The following is a 25,118-nucleotide window of genomic DNA, read 5'->3' as shown; positions in this document are numbered from 1 at the left end:
ACCTGAGACTCTGTGGCTCTGGCCACTTGCAGGACTACACTAGCCACTTCCAAAAAGTCTGAATGAGCCGAAGTCCCATGCACAGGCATCAGGCACAGCAGTTAAGACACTCACATCCCTTTGCGGAGTGCCTGGGTTTGCATTTCAGCTCACTTACAATCCAGCTGCCTGCCAGTGTGCACCCTGGGAGGCAGTGGGAGATGACGGTTCAAGTACTTGGGCCCCTTCCACCCCTTTGGGAGACCTGGATTGAGTTTCTGGTCCCCGGCCCAGCCCCTCAGCACCTAAGGTTGAGAGCATTGAGAGGAGTGAACCAGGGGATAGAAGGTCTCTGTCTCTTTGCCTTTCAAATAAATAGTTTTTTTTTTTTAAAGTTCTTGCCCTTTTAGAAGTGAATCCACTTTTGCAATTTGCTTTTTCTAAAAATTTTTTAAAATCAGCAGCATAGCTACTGTATTTTCTTATGTGCTCCTGACAAAATCCTCTAAGCAACCCCACCTCAACCCCTAACAACTGTCAGATAATCCAAGTGGCCCGGGTACGGATCGCTCTTGCTCTAAGACTCTTGGTCTCTGCCTTTCTTACTGCCTGGTATCTCTCGTGTGCTTTCATAGCAGCACAAGGAATAAAGACTTGGTTATAACTATAAGACCAACATCACAGTTCTTTAGATTATCATAATATGAGATTATGCAGTCATTTGTGAAATATATTGTGGGTCCCCTTATATTTTTGACATTAGAACACCAACTTTTCTTTTTTTATTATTAATGAATTGGAGCAATGGAGCAATCACTTGCTCAACCTTCATCCAGTATGACCTTGTGAGAGAAAGAGAAAGGGGCAGAGTTACAGCTGCTCTTACTGTGAACTCATGTATGCCTTGGAGTGGTGCAATGTACCAGTCATGGGTTTCCAAGTGGGAAGAATCCCTAGAACCACTACTCCAGACCTTCAGAGTGGCATTTTTCATCTGTTCGTTCACTTCCCAAATGGCCTCAACCACTGGGGTTGGACCAGGAACTCCACTCTGGTGTCCTGTCTCCCACTTTTTCCACTGCACATCCACAGGTACATGAGCGGGAAGCTCGTTGGGAAGCAGAGCAGGCCTGACTTCTACTGGGGCTCCAACCCAGGAAGGCCACCTCGCCAGCAGCATCAGCACTGGCTGCTCCATAACACCAACCCCAAGATCATCACTGTATCCCAAGGTCAGCTGATCAGCAACCTTGATTCCGTTTGTGCCCGTTTCCCCCTCTTTGATGCTCCTTAATTCACAGGCTTCAGAGATGAGGGAATGAACCTCTTTGGAGGGTTTTGATTCTGCTCAGCACAACAATGAGAAATAAAAAGAAGAGTCCGAAGCTCTCTGTCCTCTCTGGAGTCCTTCCCTGTTCCCACTTAGAGAATCTTATCTTTAATCCATCACAGGAGCTAAAGGTGCACTAGCAGAGTCACATAATAACCAGTAGTAGATTTAGATGATCTTGGAGAAGAGACATGGCACTTGTTTAAGTGTCTTTATCTGTTAGAACAGAGCACAGGAGACGTTGCTGGTATCTCAGCTTCTCTCCCCCTCCCGCACTGTCCCTCTATTTGACCTCTGAAGCGACCACGCCTTGTTGGGTTGGATTCCAAAGGGTGATGTCTCCTGGTCCCTGGGTATGTCTGCTGAGGTCACAAAAGCCAGGGTGTCCTTGCTAACAGTTCCCTGCTTTTGTGTATAATTCCTGATGCCAGCCTTGATGAGATCTTCTCACAAGGTTGGGTGGTGGGTGCGAGTTTGCAGAACATATACCCCATGGATGCACAAAACCCAGGTGGAAGGCCAGCTTTTGGACACTCAGCCCCCAGCATCTACTGTGTGTTGGCAATGTACTCCTATCTGGTCTTGTTCATGAAGGATGGATAACAACTTGTCATCATTGTAACATGGCAATACCTTACACTACATGACAGATTGAAGACCGTTTTCGATCTAGGATGCTATAGGAGCCTCTGCGATGATGTTTAGAGATTGACATACACTTCTTTAAAATGCATATATTTGGAGGATTAGTTGATTACCAGTTTCGTCATAGTTCTACATAAACTTGCAGTTTTTTGTTTTTGTTTGACTTCAGTTTTGTCTGTTAGGGAGACAAGCAGATAGAAGCAGCTCCCAATTGCTAGTTAATCCTTGATGCCTGCAATGACCAGGTCTGGGCAGGGGTTGAATTTGGAAGTGAGGGACTCAGGCAAGTTCTCCGAAAGGTGGCAGGAACCTGCTTGTCTGGGCTGTCACCACTGCCTCCCGGGGCCTGTCCTGGCAGGAAGCCAAAGTCAGGAGTTGAGCAAGGAACCCAGACCCATGGGCGGTGTGGGCATTTCCAACAGGCATCTTAATGGATAAGTCAGCCACCTGCTACCTCACAGTCATTTGTTACCCATCCTTGATCAGTACAAACTGATATACCAAATGATTTGTCAGAAAACTGACCCCAAGGTATATTCACTCACATTCACTCACAGGCTGCATCTGTGGCAACAAAGTGATCAGACACCTTTTATATTTCAAATTGGACATGGTCTTAATGAGACATCTTGGTGCTGCCTTTTATCTTGACTTTTGAAAGGACTTGGATTTGCAGCATGCACTCAGATACCCTTCTCACTCAGCTTTTCTTCTTCAGGCATTTGTTTTTCCTCTGTCTTCTTATAGTCTGTATATATAAGTCATTCACAATGCACCCTTTTAAATGTTTATCTGAATATAGACATATGAAGGCACAGGCAAAGTCCCAAGAGTTAACAATAGTGTAAGACGTTGAAATTGTAGCAGAATAGCCAGCCTAAGTGCAGCAGTCCTCTCAATCACTAGAGAAAGTCGTAACTTAAAAAAAAAAAAAATTCAAACAGCCATTTGTCTTCCTGCCTCTTTAATTCTCAAGATCATATGCATAAAGCAAAAGAGAAGACTTCCAGATGCATTGAAAACTGATTTAATTTCTAGACATCATCTGGGGCTTAAATGCGAACATCAAAGAGTCAATTATCAGAGTCCATTTGGTCCGAAGCCCCACTGCCTGAATTGCTGTAGTTTTCCTTGTGCTGAAAAGGAAACTCTCTGTCACGTCTTGAGGACATGGTCTACAAAAAAATCTGTCTAGAGTAGCTGAACTTGAAATGTGTGTCGGGGCTCACTAGCCACAAGGATGCGTTGAAAATATCTCTTCGAAACATAAATGGCAATTAAAAAAAATAAGTGCATCTTACAGTTGCTACATCTCGTATGAGCAATTGTACCCGCTAGTCAGTAAGCATGCCTTTTAAATTCCCATTTTTTATCCCATCTGTTTTTTTCTTTTTTTTAAAGACCTGTGGTCACAGGAAGTGTTGCTGCTGCAGCTGCTGCTGGTGTGTGTGTGTGTATGTGTCTGCTGTCTGGGCCCTTGGTATCCATCTGTTTTTCTTCTGCTCTGCTGCCAGTGGTAAGCAAAGCAAACCGCAGGACTTTTATTCATCCCGACAAAATAACTACATTAACCTTTCTTGCCCTTTCAAGGATAAAAGTTCTTTGGACAGGAAGCAGAAGCCTGCTTCTGTTTAGTGTTGGAATTATTTACATTTCCACCCCTGACAGAGAGGGCCATATGAAAGTTCTTCTGTCACTTCAGGATGATTCTTGGCCTTGTCTTCCAGATGTCCCTATGAGGAAACACGAGTTTTTTTAAACAGGCCAAATATATATATATTTTTTAACCAGAGAGTAACTTCTTTCCACACCATTTTGAACAGTCATATCCAACATCAGACATGTTCTCCGTATTTTTTTTTTCATTCTGATTTTCAGCAGCCTTGTGGATATTTGGTAATAGGAACCTCTTAGTTGTAAGATGTGCTCGCTCAGCCACCGTCCAGACTCAGACTTCACCCCCTGGGAAGCCAGCACCTCCTTCTGCCAGATGCTGTGTCCCCACACCGGCAGGTGCACAGCGACTTGCTGCTTGTTTGCCTTCTAGGGTATACCCAGGCTGTGCGGGAGCGGATCACTGACTTCAGCACGCAGCAGAACATGCAACTGGGAAGGCTGTGCGACATCGTAGGTACAGTACGTGGTTTCACACCCAGGACCCTTGGTGTGTGGATTTGTGAATGTCAATATGGTGCTTCTCTTTCTTGCTTATATTTTTTCCTCCCTACAGAAAGAAAAAAGCAAAAAACAAACCAACAAAAAAACAAAACAGCAGCAACAATAAAAAAAACCTTGGATGTTTATCTACTCACAGTACAAGCAAATACTGAAGGAACTGATGGAACTGACATTTTAACCGGTTATTTGGGCTGGTTTCTAAGTTCTCTTTGTCCTAGGTTTTAGACTTACATTTCTCTCCAATGGGTCAAATCCATCTTTCTTTCTTTCTGTCTGTCTCTTCCTTCCTTCCTTCCTTCCTTTCCTCCCTTCCTTCCTTCCTTCTTTCTTTCTTCCTTTCCTTGTAAAAAAATTCCTCACAGAGAGCAAAGCGGAACTTTTCTAGTTGAGTCAGTCTGGTCTGTCACACCATCTGGGGAATAAATTGGAGGTGGTATCAGGAATGAGGTGTGGTGGTTTCATTGTAAGGATAAAAGGAAAATGAAGATAGGTTTTTTTTAGGGATGTTAAATAATTTTTGAGTTTTCCCTTTTTTATGTTATAGGTAAACCTAATACACGTGAATTGGGTTTCACGATGGGTCACACAGTATACTCACTGCATGCTTATATGTAAGACAAAATAGATTTTTTTAAAGATTCTTTTAAGGGCTAGGCAGCGTAGCCTAGTGGCTAAGGTCCTCGCCTTGATCCCATATGGCCGCTGGTTCTAATCCCGGCAGCTCCACTTCCTCTCTATCTCTCCTCCTCTCAGTATATCTGACTTTGTAATAAAAATAAAATAAATCTTTATAAAAAAAAAAGATTCTTTTAAACATTTAGCATTTAGTTATTAGAAAATATGAAGTGGCTAGTGGAGGAGGATGCTTAAACCCTGATTGAATGGTACATACATTGCTCTAAAAGCCAGGTTCTGATGCTTCACCAGACACCCACCTGGAACAGAGTGAGAGAACTGCCTGAAGGTGCTGGTTATGATGGACACTGCTCAGGGCCAGGTCCAGCTAACCACACAGCTTGGAGAGACCATGCCAGTATGCTGCAGCCAATAGGGAACCCAGGGCCAAAAGTTATACCTTCCCTATTAAATAAAAAGGAGATTTCTTTTATTCCTGATTAAAATAAGAATATCTTTGTCTTTGTTAAAATACAATTGCCATGGCCCTTATTTAAGCCAAACATGGAAGAATTTTAAATTATCAATGACCAAACTTGGCTGGCTCCCTGGCACGACATACTTTACATGATTCATGTATATTTCAGCATCATTATTATTTTATAAATGCCATTGGGTAGCAAAAAAAATCAGTTCTAGAAATGTACTGTGTCCTAAAATAATAATAGTATAATTGCTTTAATCTGTTATCTAGGCACTAATATTGTTTTTCAGCATTATAAAAAAGGAGCTTTTTTTTTCTTTTAAGTGACTCAAGATTGATTTGTTAGCACTGAGCTATTTCAACTAAAAACCTGAGCAGATAGCAACCATGCAAGTACAGCAGAGGGCAGACTTGGCTGTCATTTATTTGAATTCATTTTTCCCCCTTTTGGCTCTTTTTATACCTTTCTATAGATAGCACAAACCATCACCACAAAATTTCTTTGGGGAAAAAAACTCTCATTATGTAAAAAAAGATACTGGAATGCATTGGGCTTCTATTTTTAAGTAATTCCACAATCACAATGTGAATTTCCACCTGCAGTGGGAAATGCTGCTGATCTGGACACTTCTCCTGAGATTCTGCTTTTCTGTTGCTCTACTATCTTCATGTTGGTACCACTCGGTCCTAAAGCCTCATCCAATGCAGTCCCGGAAGTTTAGCCATGACCGTTAGAGCTGAGAAAAAGCACTGAGTTGTGAGATTAAAAATACGAAGGAACTAGAACAGTGAGTGACAGCAGTTTTGGACAAATAAATACTTTTCCTCTCCCATTAGTGGCCAGCAATACATGCTATTATTTCTGCTTATGCAGTGGAGACAACAAGGATCCGATGGCCATGATCAGAGTTGTCACTTGCTACCAGCCGAGAAACAGGGTTGTCAGGTTGAACAGGGGTGCTTCCAATTCCTGGATGAGCAAGGTGACAAAGTGACAACTGACCAGTAGACATGGACTCACCATTAGGACTTGGACCAGCAACAAACACAACTTTGAGTTTCCTCTCTCTTTCTAAACTTGCTGACTTCACAATGAAACCATGCTGACCGCCGGATATTAGAGTTTGAGCTCTTGGCAGAAATGGTCAGCCAAAGAAGCACCATGATTCTTACTGCTTGTAACCTTAAAAATTGACTCCCAGAAGTAGGTCTTTATCTTCCTACTATTTGTGTTGTTTTTGTGTCCTATTCTTTCAACACACACCCCTCCCTAGTTTGGTAAGACCCTAACCTCTTTACAACCTAAAACTTGGAATAACCAGTTGGATCATTTAGCAAGTGGACACAAGTTCATTCCTGTCTTCTTGATTTATTGTAGAGATGTATAGATTTCCAAACAAAAATGGGAACCACGTCAATATTCCCATGTGTGTGTGTATAACACTACCTACTCCAGCTCAAACCTGGGCCCATGCAGAAGACACAAACGGTGCACAGGAAGATTTCCCCGACATGTCATGGCACTCACTGAGAGTATAAAGTGTCCTCTCCCTACCCTTCCAACTTGTCTGGATTTCTTTAGTGAGTCCCACAAACGACCAGGGCCCAGGAGTGGCAGAAGAACAAGGGCCAGCATCACCTCCTAGGAGCTCAGTGGGAAACTACGAAAGGGAGCAACAGAGGATACATCCCACCACCGTGTTAACTCCTGAGGTTCTGACACAGAGGAGTGCCCAGTGTAGGGAAGATGGGAAGGCCAGGAGGAGAGTCTCTTTGGTCCAGCGAGGGTGGGCTGGGCAGCAGGTTTGCGCAGCAAGTTTGCTGGGCAGTGCACACTTACTCCAGGCGGTGGTCCTGGAGCCTGATGCGGCTGCTCTACACCACCCTGTGTCCCACATGGTTATACTACCCATCCTACAGCTGGAAAAACCAGTGTTTGGAAAGGCCAAGTCACGTGATTCAGGCCCTTGGCAGATGCCCTAGGACTTCATCAGCCTCGATTCTGTAGCCTGTAACAGACAAGGACAGTCTTAAAAATCCCCTTGTCAGCACTCCCTACCTGGAACTCTGCCGAGGCACCCTGGAGTGCCAACTTCTCCTGTGCCCGCAATGCCCGTGAACTGGTGGCACTCCTCACAGGCAGTGCTGCACTCACTTCCGGGGCTGGGCTTCCTGTGTGTCCAGCCAAGTGCTTCCACACCCAACAGTGCAAGGAAGGGACACTTCTCCATTACAGTCCTTTGCAATATGCAGTGGAGGAAATCCCAGCTCACCGCTCCACATGGATGGGCTGTCTCATTGGAATTTCCTTTTGTATACTCCCTACCTGGAAGCACGTCTTCAAAAGAATAGTCTAAGGACAGCATCTCCTTTAAATCCAGAATCACTGGATGTGCTATTTCAGAAGTCAGCACCTTTCCCCAAGGGGTTGGGCTTCCTGAAATCATCATTGCTGTGGTCATTATCAGACGGTCCCTGAATGGGCCCTGCTAGATCCAGGCAGAATAAGACATGACAATTTCATCAGCTTTCTAGCCCTGGCTTACCACTTACCAGTTCATGAGTGCATGTTCAGAGCCATACGCAATTTCTACTGACATCAGTGGGAGTCGTGTGGCTAAATCCCAGCTTGCTATCTGAAAGTACACTCTCATGGTCCCTCAAGGTCTTCCAGCTGAAGTCATTCTTGCCTCAGGTTTGTCAGTGATGGTATTTTTTGGCTTCTCTTTTAGAGAAATACTAATATGTGAAAAAAAAGTCCGTTTGATTGCCAAGATGGGTACCCTGCCCACCTAAATGTAGTTCAACTGTGGCTTTTGGAGACGCTGTTTGTTTTCAACAACACAGCCTCCACCAGATGCCAAGAGCTGACGATGCTGCTTACATTGGCAGTATTCATTAACCCTGTGCCTGTCGTTCATAGATGCCAACGTGGATGTCATCTATATCTGCCCCCATGATATGAACGAGGAGTTACTGCTGTATTACCATAAAATCCTGAGTCTGCACGCAGCTGTGAAGTCAGGCAACATCGAGGACAGGAGTGACGTGCAAGACAGGTTTAAAGTCATCACCCCAGAAGCTGTGAACATCTTCACTGTGAGTCTCTCTTCTAATGACTAGAGCAATCGGAAATGCCGTAAAATTAAATTGGAAATTTTCTAACTCGCCACGCACTGGTACACATCAGTGAAATATTATTGCAAGCTGAATAGCCTTACTGATTAGACAACTAGTTGGGCTTCAGGACATAAATATCCCAGTTTAACTTTCCATCTTAGCAGAGCTGCCCCTGCCCCGTCTCTCTGTGGCTGAGGCCTAATTACACTTCTATTGGCATTGCCAGCAAGGAGGTAAACTACCAGGGCTTTTCCATATTATCCTGTAGGAAAAATGCCAACCTATGAGACAAAGGCCATGCCTGCCCACAATCACAAAGCCACTTACAAGCAGAAAACATTTTCTTAAGATTTATTTTATCCAAAAGGCAGAGAGAGAGTGGGAGAAGAGAAAAGTGGAAGGAGATATCTTCCATCCACAGGTTCACTCCCCAAAGGGCTGGCAGTGGCTGGAGTAGGTCTAGGCTGAAATCAGAAGTCTGGAACTCCATCCAGGTCTGCCCCAGGGGCTTGGGTAATCTTCTGCTGCTTTTCCCAGGCAGGCGTGTTAGCAGGGAGTTGGATCAGAAATGGAGCAGCCAGAATTCGAACCAGCACTCCTGTAGGATGCTGGCACTGCAGGTGGCAAAACTGGCTGTGCACAATAACAGGCCCAGGCCTCAGTTTCTAATCTCCATACAGGGACTTGTTGCTTCTCCAAGGCTACCCTTCCCTTGGGAGACCATGACCTGAAATGTAGCCGTGTTGTGACATGGTTCATCATAAGCAAGGTTAGTTTTTTTCTTAATTGGTACTGGCTTTTAATGAACAAAGTGAATTATCCATAGACAAGAGCCTTTGGAAAAATTCATGAATAAGAATTCATGAATAAGGCAGTACAACAGAACACTTGAATACATTTCTCTACATTTTAATAAGAAATTGAGTTTTCCATGTAAACAACCAACATTTTAATTACAAATAGGCTATGCAAGTTTTATTTTTTTAATGTTTATTTGAGAGGCAAAAGAGATGGGTAGAAAGAGTGGGAGAACTCTCGTTTGCTAGTTCATTCTCCCAAATACCCACAGTAATTGGAACTTTGGCTACAGCCAAAGCCAGAAGGCGGGATCAAAATCCAGCTCTCCCATGTAGGTGGCAGGAATCCAATTACTGAGGCTGTGACCACTGCCTCCGAGGGACTGCATTAGCAGGAAGCTAGAGCAAGAGCTGCTGCCAGGATCAATCCCAGATACTCCGGGCATCTTAGCATCTAAGCCAAACATACCTGCTCCACTGGCTACGTAATTTTAAGGAGCCCCCCCTCCTTTTTTTTTCTTCTGGTATAACGGAGGCCTCTGAATTTCCTGATAAACATCACTCCCTCCATTTACAATTGGGATGCACCAAAGTCAGCTCACTATCTCTTGCCATAGGCACTACAGCTTTCCATAAGAAACAGTTATTCATTGGATTGCAGCCCATGGATGCGCCATGATTAACCTTGAACCAACCAACCAACAGAAGCAAGGCCGAAGGCAGAGGGCGGGGCCTGGCATGGACTGGGGAGGGCAACTGTTGCCTCTCTTCTTTGCTGGTTGCTCAAGTGAATTGCAATCAGGACTTTTATTTGTTTATAACAAGATTCATTGGTATTTCCACCCTTCCCTTCTGCTCATTGAATGACCACTTTGCTCCTGAGTGAGCGCATGGCCTTGGCCAAACCCCTTTACTTCTTCAGACCTCCATTCTTATCCATTAAATGAGGTTTGGGTGAGATCATTTCAAAGTTCTCTCCAACCCCATGCTCCTACTGCCTGAGAAATGTACCCCTCCAAGTCTCTCCTTACCGTGTAGGGGTGGAGCCCTGGCAGGGCTTGAGCCTATATGAGGAGAAGCAAGTAGAGTCTTTCCTTACTTCTCTTCATAGCTGGTGTGGAAATTATTTGAGTAATTAATCACTCATAGGCAATCGACTTTTTAAAATACAAAAAAATTAAATACTCGCTTTCAAATCAATTCCCACTCATGTTGAGTTGTTGCTTTATTTCTTTTTAATGGATTCGGGAGAGATTGTATCAGTGCTGATTTTCATTCAAATGGATGGCTTGGAGGAGATTTTTTTTTTAAGCATGCCAAAAATCTGTTTGTACATATCTCCAAATTGCTGCACAATGCTTGAATCTGTAATAATAAAAAAATGTTCTCCCAAGAGTCCTCACATCTATGTTTGGACATTCTAATGTTTATTAAGACATCCTCAGCAACTGCCTTCTGTCCCAGGTCAAACAAACAACAACAACAACAAAAAAAACAGGAGTGATATGTTCAAGGTAGCCATATTGCAATAGAGTTGGGAACAGTTCAAATTTTTGTCATCTGTGTTTGTCCGCTGGCTGGCTGTGATGGTAGTGATCGTCTCTAAATGGCTGTCTTAAGACCTATGCTCAGTGATGTGCCCATGACTGCCACTCGTTCACGTTTGAATCTCCATTCAACACACACTGAACATAATCCCATGATGCCACCTTGCCTGAAGAACAAGGCACCCGTCCCCCACAGAGGACTCCATGTAAGAAGCAAACCCACAGGAGCCAGAAACTCATCCAGGCCGGAAATGTGCTCCGAACTTCAACATTATCTCCCATTTGGTGGGGACCCTGATTAATATTAGGTGGCTGCATTTTATCACATCTCCTCAACCCACCAGACCTGCCACTCCTTACTGGATAAAACAGGGGTTGGTGGCAGCAGGGCAGGCCAGCCAGGCAAGCTGGGTTCAAATCCGACCTCTGTTGTTGGCCAGTTGAGGGATCCCAGGCTGACCACTTAAGCCCCAATTTCATCCTCTGCAAGATAGACTGTAACGGGTCTGGGTACGGTCTGGATCCCATGGGAGAATGCACACCATGGGTGTTGTTCTTGTACACTTTGCCATGAGCATTTGGGGCCCTGGGACACAGGACACTCTTCTGGGTAGAAAGTCCACTTTAGACATTGTGGACAGGGAAACAGTTAGGATTTGTTTTTATTATTATTATTATTATTATTATTACTATTATTATTATTATTTCTTCCTTGGATTTGCAGGGAAAGGGAAATGGCTAAATGAACAAAGCAGACAGTAAGCACTGCCTGAGCAAGTGCTGCCCCTAGTCAGCATCTGCTGGGACGCCAGGTCCCTCAGCCCCGAGCTTCCAGAAGTGGGATTTCAAAATGGACTGAAATGATAGCAGAAAAGGCCTATTGTATTTCTAGAAGGAGCTCAGACTAGACCCTTTAGGCTGAAGGCAGGACCCAGTATGATAAGAACTCACAGAAGAGTCCTGGGGCTGTAGAATATGATCGTCACCACCTCAGCTGTTTCTAAGTGTACACATTACTGGGATTAGATCCATCCTCATCGTCTTACACCCATCACCCCTGCCATTTCCAAAACTCTTCATCCTCCTGAGAAGGAACTCTGCATCACAGGAATTCTGGTTTTAAAGGGAAAATTATCTTGGGGTTGGAGCCATGAAGTTGTAGGCTAAGCCTCCACCTGCAGCGCCAGCATCTCATGTGGATGTTGGTTTGAGTCCCAGTAGCTCTACTTCTTATCTAGCTCCTTGATGATGGCCTGGGAAGGCAGCAGAGGATGGTCCAAGTCTTTGGGCCCTTGCACCCATGTGGAAGACCCAGAAGAACCTCCTGGCTCCTGATTTCAGACAGACCCAGCTCTTAACTGTTTCTGCCATTTGAAGAGAGAATCAGCAGAGAGAAAATCTTCCTCCTTTTCTCCTACTCTCTGTAACTCTGCCTTTCAAATAAAAATAAAAATAATTTTTTTAAAAAAATAGAACGTTCTCTCAGAACTGGAAGGACCCTAAAATATGAGTTCAAACCCTACTTTGAATATGAGGAACTGGATTTCACAGAGGTCAGATTTTTAAAACTCAGGTTACAAGTTGTGGCAGGGCCCAAACCCAAGGGCATGTCCCCACTAGTTCTCTCGATCCCATGCTCAGAAGTTGCTATGTCCTCCTACAATTTACAAAATGGCTCATCTGGTACTCCTGAACGACATCACTCAGTATTTCTTGGCACTGTTTTGGCAAGTTAAGTCATGTTTCACTAAAATTGGAGGAGCAGATGCTGCTCTATAAAACCCCTTGAATTCCCTTAAGAGTCCAGCATCCCAGTGCTGTATTTTTTGTATGTCATGGTAATGACCTCAAAAAAGAAAAGAAAAGAAAATGACTTTGGTGATTGCTCACATTCCTTGATTACTAAGATCCAGTGGCAGGCCTTCTACTGAGTGTCTTGCAGCACTCCAGCCAATGGATATTTTAGTTTCCCTTGAACATATGTAGAAATGGGCTCAGGGATTCTAAACCAGGCACCTGGGTTCGTGTAGCCTGGTGCTGGATTCAAATCCAGTTCTGTTTGACTTCAAACCCTACCCCCTCACACACACACACACACACACACACACACACACACACACACAGCCAACAGCTCTTCTTTGTGTGCCACACTGCTGGCTTCTCAGAGGAAGTGAACACTATCATGATCCTCAGGCCCTCAGCAAATGGCTTTTCCATGACCATCTTCACTGGGGAATATCCTCCCCCCTCCGTAAAAACCTCATGCAGTTGGTGCTAATTTTGTCCAAGGCACACACATTATCTCATTCACACCTCCTCACATTCCCACTGAGATGGGGGCTGGAATTGCCTACCTTTCACTAAGAAGGGAATTGAGGAACCAGGAGAATGAGCAAGTTGCCTTCTCGGCTCTTCCCACCAATTCAAGACCTCTGCCTCTCATCTCTCCCTGAGGCATGCTGTAGCTCCCTGTGGCCCTGGGCTGCCTAGGGTTGGTTATGGGTTCACTGTTCTCATTTGTATACCCACTCCTTGGAAGCTGAAGCATGGTTGTATTAGTTTAGCTGTGTGCTGACCATCTGGCTCCATTCGCTATCTCTATTAGACATGCCAGGATTCTTTATTTAATTGAATGAGACAGTCGCGTGTACTCCAATGGCTGAGCTGTCTCCAACTAGTCAAAAATCAAATAAGAAGTATTTTCTTTTTCTATTCTTCTTTTAAGGAAAGGAACCAGAGATTTGCTCAAATTTTCAAATATTTTCCATTCATGAATTGCTTCCAGAACTGTTGGCTAAATGGCCCCCTTCCCACTTCAACAATCACTGTAAGAGTGCCTGTTTTCTGAAATGGGTGGAATTTTGCAAAGAGGGGATCAAATCAAATGCCTTCTCCCACTGGAGCCAAGAGTTGCCAGATTAGGCATCTGACTCACGCGGAATACCGCGGGGGGCTTCCTCCTTCGTTTTTTCTATTGATTTTCCAGACGCTTTAGTGTTAAACCATGCCAGAAGAGTCGCAGAGATGAATCACTATGATCCAAAAGGCCGCCAGCCTCCTCTCCTTCTGACAGAAGGATAATTCCACGTGGATCAAATAAATACAGATGTGTAGTAATTAGTTCTATTCCCATTGAGCCTATTTCCTACACACTAAAGATGTGAGCGATTATGCAACCTCACTCCAGCGGCTTTGATCAATTTAAACCACTCAACAACGGGATAGGTCATCACCCAGCCTGCTATTAATAATGTATTGATGATGCGCAACGTCATAAATGAGATGTCTGTACTAGAAAATGGACACCTTTTTACCAGAATAACACGGTCTTTCCCTTCCTGCCCTCCCCCAACCCTCCAGAAGCATCACATGTGCCTGGCCACTCAGTTGCTGTACAGTCCCAAGGCCATCAAAAGAATCAAAAACCTCATTCAAGGCAAAGAGGCCTACATCATTGGCGGCGTCCTCCACAGAGATGACCTGGCTGTGGCTGATATGCTGGACGTACCCATCCTGGGCACAGAACCTGGGCTGGTTCACCTTTACAGCAGCAAGTCTGGAAGCAAACGTGTCTTCGACAGCACAAATGTGTCAGTCCCTCCTGGAATCTATGACATTTATACCTACCCACAGGTATGTGGTAGAGCGTGTGCATCCATCCCAATAGTTAGCATCTTTTGATCCACTGCAATTTCTGGCTTTCTGGTGCCACCCTTCTCCCGCTCCTTTGCCCAGTGACTGTGTGTAGAATAGGTGCATTGGTTTAGGAGATCTCCAGGAAGCCTGGTGATATCTAAAATATCATGTTGTCAATCTCATAGAATTTGCTGGGCTTCACCAAATGGTCCCTCATTTGGATTGAGACATGGAAGACCTTGGTAAACCATGTATATCATTTGGCCTAATCTACTCTCAGTATTTCATGACCCAACATGGGCTAGTTCATCATTACATCAGCCAGCCAGTCATTGAGTATTCCTCCCCAACCCCCAGGGAAATATTCAGGAGCATTTTGGCTAACAGAAGCAAGTTTGGAAAAGCTCAGGGGACTGGGCATCTTGGTTGGGTCAGATTGCGGAGAGCCTGAGGCAGAAGGCTGCAGATTACCCTGGCCCTGAAACAAAAGCTTTGGAATGGACCAAAAGGGAGGCAAGGAGAGAGCCCCCAGAAAGGAATCAAAGTGGCTGCTAGAAATCGAGCTCTCTGATGCTGATTTTTGCATCAAACCAGGGCTACAACCACAATGTTCCACCAGCAGGTATTTAAGGCTCAAAATATTCGCAGTTCTGTTAGCCCCCAGAAGGTTTTTCCATTGGAGTTAATGCTGGCAGGTGTTCCCCCATCTAAATGCCATCTGTTTTCATAGGGAAGAAAATTAGAAGACAAACGATCGTTAACATTGCCTAACCTCTGCTTCAGGACACCCCTTGACTGTTCCACTGAGCCGATCACAAATGACGATCGCCACCTCCCCTGCACCGCACCCCCACCACGTCTTAAGCAATTAGGCAACCATACATACACAGATAGGCAGCTTGGGTGGGGCAAGATGTAGAGGTCCTCTTCAGTTTGCACCTCAGAGCCAACAGGCACTCCCACATCCTTTGTTGCAGACTGCTTTGGAAACATTGCCAACTGATGCAATTGCCCTAGCATGTTTCCATCTTGTGAGAGTGTTCCTGGACACAACATGAGGCCTTTCCCAAGCTGGTGTGTCACTTCCATTGTCGCTTACCCCCCTAGCATTTGAAGATGACAAAATCCACTCCCTGACTCTGCTTCCCAGTAGACTTTTTGGCTAGTAGATACAATACACAAGAAATTCTCAATGATATAATTTCTCGTGTGCACACTGCCTTCAACAATCTTTTTTTGAAGATTTATTTATTTTTATTGGAAAACCAGATATACAGAAAGGAGGAGAGACAGAAAGGAAGATCTTCCATTCGATGGTTCACTCCCCAAACAGCCACAATGGCTAGAGCTGGGTCAATCTGAAGGCAGGAGCCAGCAGCTTCCTCCAGGTCTCCTGTGCAGGTGCAGGATCCCAAGACCTTGGGCCATCCTCTACTGCTTTCCCAGACCATAGGCAGGGAGCTGGATGGGAAGCGGAGTTGTTGGAACATGAACCAGCACCCATATGGGATCCCGGCCTGTGGAAGGCAAGGACTTTAGACGCTAGGCTGCCATGCCTGGCCCCAACCTTCAACAATCTTTACAACTCTAAAGTCCTTGTGCCATAAGCTATCTCGAGTCTTGTCTTCATCTTCACTGATGAAAACTCTGGCAGTCTTTGCTAAGAAATATTATAGAAGTTTGTATGCTGATGGTGGCCAAAGATGCTGACCAATTAATATAAGATGACCTCTCTCTAAAGCTGGGATTCAGAAGTAGGATTGAAAACTTCCTCAAAAATACATCCGATTTGAGACATGTCATTTAATCTATGCTTTGTGAAAATTACCTAACGTAACTATAAACCATTTAGTATTGTTGGGTATGTCTGATATCAGAATTTGAAAGACCAGCGTTGTGGCAGGTGGAAAGCCACTGACTGCAAGGCCAGCATCCCATGTGGGCATTTGTCTCTTTGCCCCAGTTACTCCATTTCTGACCCAGCTCCCTGCTAATGGACTGGAGAAAGCAGTGAAAGAAGATCCACTTGTTTGGGCCCTGGCCACCCAAGTGGGAGACCCAGAGGAAGCTCCTGGCTGCTGTCTTAAGCCTGGCCCAGTACCCCCTCTCTTGTGGCTATCTGGGGGAGTGATGTAGTGAATGGAAGAACTCCATCTCTGTCTCTGCCTCTCCTCATCAGCCCGTGGCTCTGACTTTCAAATACATTTTTGTCTCCAGCACTGTGGCATGGTGGGTTAGGAGGCTCCTTGTACTGCCAACATCTCATGTGGGTGCCAGTTCATCTCCCCGCTGCTGCTCTTCCAGTCCAGCTCCAGATCCTTGCTAATGTGCTAGGCATACAACAGAAGATGGCTCAAGTGCTTGGAACCCTAGCACCAATAGAGGAGACCCAGAGGAAGCTCCTAGCTCTTGGTTTCCGTCTGGTCCAGCCCCAGCCATTGCAGCCTTGTGAGCCAATGGATGGAATGCCTCTCTCCACATTTCTCTCTGTCTCTGTCTCTCTCGTCTCTCTCTATCTCCCTCCTCTCTGTAACTTTGTCTTTTAAACACATAAAATAAAAAGCTTTTTTAAAAAAAAAGAATGGAAGTACTCCATTGAGATTTTTCCCAACAGTAACTGTCCTATCTCATCTCTCTCTGTGTGTCAGCATTTTGAATCCACAGATGGTGATAAATCGATAACACTGAGTGTTTAACCGATGTGCATCATCAACTCGAAGCTGGTGAAAGCAAGCTATGATTATTTTCACTTAGGTTAATAAGCATTCCTGACTATCAGCTGGGTTGAAGCAGTAGTCAGAAATGACTACTATCAAAAATGTGTTTCTGCTCTTCACCAATGTAAAATGAATCATATATGTGTGTGTATTTGTACACTATATCTTTTTAATAGATAGACTCAAACAGAAAATAGTAAATGTTTCAGGAGGGCATAAAGTCACATTGACTTATAATTAATTAATTTTTCCCCTAAATCTAGCCTGAGATTGAGAATTTCCCGTTTTGATCCCTGAAGTAGCAGTCGGTGCAGGTTTCCCACTTGGCGTGTACTCCCTGTGAAATATCGACAGCCTTGTTTAAATAATCAAAACAGGCAATGCAGTTTTAAAGCACTGCTCAATTTTCACTTAAAGATGGCACATAATTCTTGCCAGCGTTGCAGTCCTTACAGTGGTATTGATCCTTTTCATTACTGCAAGAGAATTCATCAACAGATGTTGACGTATAGGATGCTCAGAAGCAACAAATAATACAATTTGGAAGAAACTGATAAGAATTCTGTTAGTAATAGAAACTTCCAAATATATAGTATATCCAAAAAGGCAATCAAAAGGCCATGTCGGAACACCCACGTTTATCTAGTAAAAGGATTGTGTCTGACTATAGCAGGTCAAAGACCATTTCAAGGTTCTCAAGACAGCAAAACAAGATTTGATTTTGGATCTGTCTTCTCAACACATCAAAGAAAAGAAAGGAGGCAAGGTGCGTTTACAAAGCTTTCCAACCTGCTGCATTCACTGTCAAACAGTGTGTAGACCAGAGCGTTAGTTGTGTGAACACCCAAATTATCCATTGATGTTACTTCAGCATTATAGATCTAACAAGATCCCATTTTCTCCCTTACCAAATCTCCCAGAGCTGCGTGGGGTTTCCAGGAGCTCCGGGTAAGACCATGTTGTATATCTCTAACACAGAGATGTGGAATCATCAGGAAAACTGCGGGTAGACTCAAGTGAACAGATAGTACCTTTCATTTATATGAATTTAAACTTCTATTTCTTTTTATTTCAAAGGAGGGGAGAGAGAGAGAGAGAGAGAGAGAGAGAGAGAGAGAGAGAGAGAGAGAGCTTTCATCTGCTGGTTCACTACCCAAATGTCCATAATAGCTGGGACTGACCCAGGCTGATGCCAGGAACCAGGAACTCAATCTGTGTCTCCCATGATGTGGCAGGGACAACAGTAGTAGAACCACCATCTGCTACTTCCCAGAGTACACTGTGGCAGGAAGCTGAAATCAGAAGGAGAGCTGGGACTCATACCCAGTGCTGCACCATGGGTTCTGGACTTCTCAAGAACCTCTGCACCAAGCACTTGCTCAACACAACTTTAGTCATTTAGCTCCAGAATTCAACATCCCTGTAAATCATGAGTCTGATCACACTTCCTAATTTAAAATCTGTTGGGTGGGACCATCACTGTGGTATAGTAGGTTAAACCTCTGCTTGTAGCACCAGCATTCCATATAGTTCCCCAATTTACGTCCTGGCTGCTCTACTTCTGATTCAGCTTCCTGCTAGTGGTCTGGAAAAGCAATGGAGATGGCCCAAGTGCTTGGGCCCCTGTATCCATGTAGGAGACCCAAAACAAGCTCCTGATTCTCAGCTTTGGTCTGGTCCAGTTCTGACCATTGTGGTCATTTGAGGAGTGAACCAGCAGAGAAAACATTCTCTTTCTGTGTCTTTCATTTTTTTTTAAGATTTATTTATTATATTGGAAAGATGGATTTACAGAGAGAGGAGAGACAGAAACCTTTCCAATAAAAATAATCTTTTTCAACATGAGAAAATAAAAAGTTGAAGGAGTGTGTGTTCCAGGAATGTTGCTAGGTCGCTTCCATGAATTTTTGTCTCCTTCATTTGTCGTATTCTGAAATATGTTTGCTCACATCAATCAACTTAACCAATTGACCATCCAAACAAATGCATGTTGTGTATGCCAATGAGGAAGAAAAGTGTAAATGCTTCATAGATTATAACATTGAATAGCTCAACAAAGCTCCAAACAGTGAAAGTTTTCAAGACTATAACTCTTTATAGTCTTGCAACTATTAAAATAAGCCATCTGCGGAATCAATAAGTAAGCACATAATTCTCCGAAAAAAACAATACCAGGATTCAATTACAGATGGTCAAAGCTGCTTTCTTTTGCCTTCAGAAGGGTATCCTGTAAACAAGACTATACCTTCGTATTTTTCTTTTTTAAGCAGAGAGACAGAGGAACACAGGCAGCTCTTTCATCCACAGGTTCAAGACCCAAATGCCTCCTACAACAGCTGAGGCTGGACCAAGCCAAAGCCAGGAGCCTGGAACTCCGTCTGAGTCTCCTACACAGGCAGCAGGATCCCAGGGACTTGGCTCATCACCTGCAGCTTCTTAAGGCATGCATAAACAGGAAGTTGGAATGAACTCAGGCACCCAGATATGGGATTCCAGTGTCCCCAGCAGTGCCCTAACAGCTATGCTGAATGCCCACCTACTAGAAGGCACATCTTTGGTCCCGTTGGTTAATTCTTTGTGTCATCTATACGTTACTTAGAAGTTCCATCTTGATCATTGGAGATAACTGAACAAACAGTCACATGAGAAGTAATGCCAACCAGGTTAAAACAATTTTTTAAAAGGTGAGGTGGGTGGGGTGGGGAGAACCCCAGGACATGATGAGCACGGTTAAATGTAGCTGTGTCTTCAACTTCACAGATGGTAGAACAGCTGAGTCAGCTGGTGACTGACCACCTGAGAATCCAGCGCTGGCTCTTGAAGATGGACTCTGAGTTCGGAGGCGATGGGACAGCGTTTTGTGACATCCCTTCCCACCTCCATTGCTACAACTGGGCACTGAAGGAGCGTGATAAATATGGCCACGAAGACTGGAAGAAGAAATGGGCACAAGTGAGTGATGGGTAGGGGCCGCAGCCTGCAGCAGCTGGGGGTGGCTCAGCTTAGGAGGCCAAAATGCCTAGCAGGCAGTGGGCCTTGTGTTCACATACAGCGTGTGTTGGTGTGCTTTGTATTTTCTTCCATGTCTTTTCTCTGGGCCCTGGGAGTCTTCACCCCTTCCATTTGATTATAATCATTAGGATGGCATTTAAACAAACAAAAAAAGCACAGATGACAACCCAGCTCTTGACAGGTGTCAATCATGTGCTTCTGACCACTGTTGTTAAGTTAGATGTGCTGTAGTAGGGGACAGAAACCCAACTCACACACAGTTTCCAGAAGCCAATGCAGACCAGGATTCTGTCAGTACTCCTGTATTTTTCTGAAGACAATGCAAGAATATTTATGTCCCCGCAGGTCCCTGTGAGCTGCTAAGAAAATAACACCTCCCAAGCCAGGAAATCTTCTCTCTAGGCTAGGCACTAGATGCAATGTCTCAGCACATGAGTGCCAGAATGGAGATTTTTCCCACCTACCGTGCTGAAGAGACAAATTATACAACTCCCGAGTCCACTGCAAATATATTGTCTCATTAAAGGAACGGTGTATGGTTTAATACAAAAACAAAATCCACCATGCTAAAAGCTTCCCCAGTCTGGCTCAGACCTGGAGTCATCCTGCTTCTCCTACTCCCAGCTTCCCTCGCTTTTGGCTGACCTGCTGATTAAGGCATAACTGATGAGGAGAATCTAGACACAAATATCCCCTTAACGGGTGCCTCCCCCACCAGCAGCCATAGCGGAAGGCTGCACACACTGATCTGCACCTGCTCTGAGCAGCCCGCTATCCCAGGACATGAATCAAGAGCTGAGTGATGGAAAGGGAGGGGCCCCCAAGAGGGAATCCCATTCTTCTTAGCAAAATGAAATGATAAATAAATCCCCAGAGCAGTCAGGAGAGAGAGTTCCCTCTGACAAATGCACTGTTCTCCCATGATCTATTCCGTGCTTCCCCCCAAGCCTCGTGCCAGTGAGTGGACTAAATGCAGTACCTGTCACTGGCAGCTTTTTGCATATTATTTAAAGGACACCAAAGAGAATTACTCTTCCAGGAAAAAAAAAAGGAAAGAAAGAAAGAAAGAAAATGTATTTAATTTTGAGGCCTATAGAGGTTTCCTTTATATTCTTTCTGAACTGGGCTTCATTTCACATTGTATAGAATATCTTTTCTAAAGCAGATTTGTTGATATTTAACCCTGGCATCTATTATTATTATTATTATTATTATTATTATTATTACAACATGTAATGTCAGGTAATCAAGTGTTTACTGGCCTCGATATTTCAAACTAATAATCATATATATATATATTTTTTAAGATTTGCTTTATTTTTTTATTACAAAGTCAGATATACAGAGAGGAGGAGAGATAGAGAGGAAGATCTTCCGTCTGATGATTCACTCCCCAAGTGACCGCAACAGCCGGTGCTGCGCCTATCTGAAGCCGAAGCCGGGAACCTGGAACCTCTTCCTGCAGGTCTCCCATGTGGGTACAGGGCCCCAAAACTTTGGACCGTTCTCAACTGCTTTCCCAGGCTACAGGCAGGGAGCTGGATGGGAAGTGGAGCTGCCGGGATTAGAACTGGCGCCCGTATGGGATCCCGGCGCGTTCAAGGCGAGGACTTTAGCCGCTAGGCCACAGCGCCGGGCCCAAACTAAAAAATTCATTCTCATGTTCAGCTTTGATGAATGTGAAATGTTGATTTTGTTTTTGTTTTTCTGGAAGGAGACTATTGACAATCTTTTGCCTTAAAGTGATTTTCAATTGAAAGAATATTCAGGGCTGGGTATTTAGCTGAGCAGTGAAGACACCACCTATGTCCCCAGCCAGCCCCCCAGGTTGGAGCAACCCGAGCTCCTGCTTCCTACTCTGCCTGCGGAGAGGCATTGGGGATTTGTACCCATGTGGCAGGCCAGGAGTGAAGTGCTGGCTTCTCCCTGGCCCAGCCTGAACATTGCAGTGGCATGGCAGGTCGGGGAGCGGGAGGAGCTCATATCTCAAATATCTGAATAGATAGAACTTCCTTTAAGAAAAGTAGAAGATATTTTAAAATACTGATATCTGACTAAGTTGTATTTAGAAGCCTCGCGGTACATTATTTAATCTCAATTATCTTCAACTCTATCATTTAAGACATTTGGCACTGCTGTAATGTTATTAAATATGAAACCGTTGAATAATTAATAGTCTATCTGAATCACTTTTTAAAAAACTTAACAAGGAAAAAGATGATTATTCAGAAACTATTTTTATAGTCTGAGCACTGTGCTGGGAAGCTTAAAATCAAGTAGTTTGGAAAATCTATTGTTGGTTGGGTTTTTTTGTTTGTTTGTTTTTGTTTTGTTTTTGTTTTTGTGGAAGGAGACTATTGACAGTCTTTTGCCTTCCAAAAGAACTGCCTCATTCACTGAGTACAGCGCTGGAGAGTTCTCCTGCGTGGCAGACGCCCAATGCAAAGGCACACATTCAGCCATCAAAGTGGCGCTTGATGAGCACAGGCATGTGTGAATATCCCTGTCACAGTCTGCAGACTGGTTTCTTTTGATAATGAAGATGTTGTGTCATCAAGCCTAGCCTTGGAACCTACAAAACATATGCTGGCAGGTTATTAAAAATTTCGGCTCCTTGATGGAAGACTGTCCTGCAGGCTAACAGTCCAAGGAAAAACTCCATTCTGGGAGAATTATTAGAAATGAGAAGCTGACTGTAAGCACTAAAATATGTTAATACTTACAAAAAGCATCATTTGCATAGCAGTTTATGACATGATACCTTGATTTTCCTCATTAGTATGTTGCAGGCAACAGATTAAAAAACTGTACTTGCTATTCACTGGCCGGGTCCAGGGGCGGGGGTGGATCGGTGGAGTATGTGTGTGGTTTGAACCATTTTGAGATGCTTTTGCACCTTATGTGGGTATCGGTTTTAGACCAGGATTCAGTGTAGACTCAGGTACCCAATAGAAACACCTCTCTTTCCCCACCTCTCTAAATTAGAGAGTTATTTGGCTGGTGGCTGTTGAGACTTGAAACAAAGTCATGGCGTCAGGAGGTGCTGAACAGCTACAGTTACCTGCAGAAACCCAAGAGAGACAACAGAGGTGACTGTAAGAAAAGTGGCAAGCAAGGTGGTGGGACACAATGGCAACAGAGCGCAAAGCCCCATCACTTTGTGCCTGGTTGCTTGGTGCCAAGCTGATTCTCTTCCTTTGCACTGACTCCCAAAGCCTGCTTCCCATTCCCAGGAGATTCCAGGAAGCACATATCCTCAAGTACCCCAGACAGTCTGAGACTGGGTGACTGAACACCCTGTCACTCACTCCCAGCTCCTGCTCCCAGCCCAACCCAGCCCAGCCCACTCCAGGGCGATCCTTCTGACTTAGCAGGAATGAAAGTGTAAAAAGATGATTACATTTGTAGGGGAGATGCCTGAGCACTCTCACCTAAGCCAGTCCAGTCCTTCCTTTTTCCTTGTTTTCTTTTTCCTTTCCTTTTCTTTTATTTCCTTCTTTCTCTTTTTCTTCCTCTCTCCCTCCCTCCTTCCCTTCCTTCCTTCCTTCTCCTTGCCTCCCTTCTTCTCTCCCTCCCTCCTTCCCTACCCCTTCCTTCCTTCCTTCTCCTTTAGCCTGGTGCTGCTAATCAGGAGAGAAGGTCCTGAAAGGGCCACTCCAGTGAAGGCCTCTGCTACCAGGCAGAGGGAGAGGTGTAGGTCTCAGGTCTCAGTCGTATCATGTGAAGACTTTATGAGAAAGCAGCTCCAACTGGCTCTTTAATGCTACTAGCGAACACAGTCACGTCAGCCTCTCTACCTTCAGTAGTGTAGTCTTTTGGTTACTTTAGCAGACATTTGATAGGAATTTAGGGATTGCCAAAGAGGAAAAGAAAACAAATTTAAGGCACCCACACCTAGAAAAGCCACACTGCTGTGTAACCACCATCCCAAAAACAGCTGCCCTCACTCCTGCGGGTTGATTGGCAGATCAATGCATGAGATTTGTATCTCTAAAACAACCAAGTCTGTGCACAGTCATCCCAGTGAGTAGCTCTAGAATATTCCTGCTTATTCCTGAATATATTAACCTATTTCACTAAGCTAGACATTTAGATCATTTCTAGCTTACTTCTTTTTTAAAAAAAAAAATGTATTTATTGTTATCAGAAAGGCAGATTTACAAAGAGGAGAGACAGCGAGAGGGATTCTTTCATCTGCTAGTTCACTCCCTAAATGGCCACAACAGCCAGAGCTGAGCCGATCCAAAACCACGAGCCAGGAGCTTCTTCCTGGCAGGGACCCATGGACTTAAGCCGTTTTCTGCTGTTTTCCCAGCTGTTGTGGGCATTTGGGGAATGAACCCTCAGATGAAAGATCTCTTTCTCTTTTTCCTGTTCCTCTTTTTCTTTCTCTCTCCCTAGAAATAAATAAAAGGTTTTTTTAGATACATTAGCAGTGAGCTGGATGGGAAGTGGAGTTGCCTGGATTCGAACCAGTATTTAAATGGTATTCCAGTGCCACAGATGGAGAATTAGCCTGCTATGCCAACATACCAGCCACCAGTTTTCTTCTTAAAAAAAAGAAAGGCAGGGCCTGGTGGCCTAGCGGCTAAAGTCCTCGCCTTGAACTCCCCGGGATCCCATTTGGGCGCCAGTTCTAATCCCAGCAGCTCCACTTCCCATCCAGCTCCCTGCTTGTGGCCTGGGAAAGCAGTCGAGGACGGCCCAATGCATTGGGACCACACCCGCGTGGGAGACCCGGAAGAGGTTCCCAGTTCCCGGCTTCGGATTGGCGTAGCACCGGCCGTTGCGGCTCACTTGGGGAGTGAGTCATCGGACAGAAGATCTTCCCCTCTGTCTCTCCTCCTCTCTGTATATCTGACTTTGTAATAAAAAAAAAATAAATACATCTAAAGAAAAAAATAAAAAGAAAGGCAAAGTGATAAGGAGAGACAGAGCTCTTTTGTCCTCTGACTTACAGTCTCTGAATGCCTCCACAGCCAGGGCCGGGCTGAAGCCAGCCGCCAGGAGGAACTCCAGATTGAGTCTCCCACATAGATATGGTAGAGGCCCACGAAC

General features: G+C 44.5%; 1 protein-coding gene across 8 annotated transcripts in view; it reads left to right on the top strand.

Annotated features, from left to right (window-relative positions):
* Window positions 1-25,118, top strand: part of IQCH (IQ motif containing H) — a 187,602-nt gene that overhangs the window by 99,274 nt on the left and 63,210 nt on the right. For 5 of the 8 annotated variants that reach the window (XM_058665630.1, XM_058665636.1, XM_058665633.1 and 2 more), the window contains 5 exons: window positions 4,002-4,085; window positions 8,155-8,330; window positions 13,421-13,522; window positions 14,056-14,328; window positions 19,809-20,000. In XM_058665630.1, coding sequence (XP_058521613.1) covers window positions 4,002-4,085; window positions 8,155-8,330; window positions 13,421-13,522; window positions 14,056-14,328; window positions 19,809-20,000 — 827 coding nt within the window. The remainder of the gene's footprint in view (window positions 1-4,001; window positions 4,086-8,154; window positions 8,331-13,420; window positions 13,523-14,055; window positions 14,329-19,808; window positions 20,001-25,118) is intronic. The other 3 variants (XM_058665635.1, XM_058665638.1, XM_058665632.1) reach the window with 2 other exon arrangements.

The sequence above is a fragment of the Ochotona princeps genome, chromosome 6 (genome assembly GCF_030435755.1).
Source record: "Ochotona princeps isolate mOchPri1 chromosome 6, mOchPri1.hap1, whole genome shotgun sequence".
NCBI lineage: Eukaryota > Metazoa > Chordata > Mammalia > Lagomorpha > Ochotonidae > Ochotona > Ochotona princeps.
Note: the sequence above shows the minus strand (reverse complement) of the source record. Positions and strands in the feature narration are given on the sequence as shown.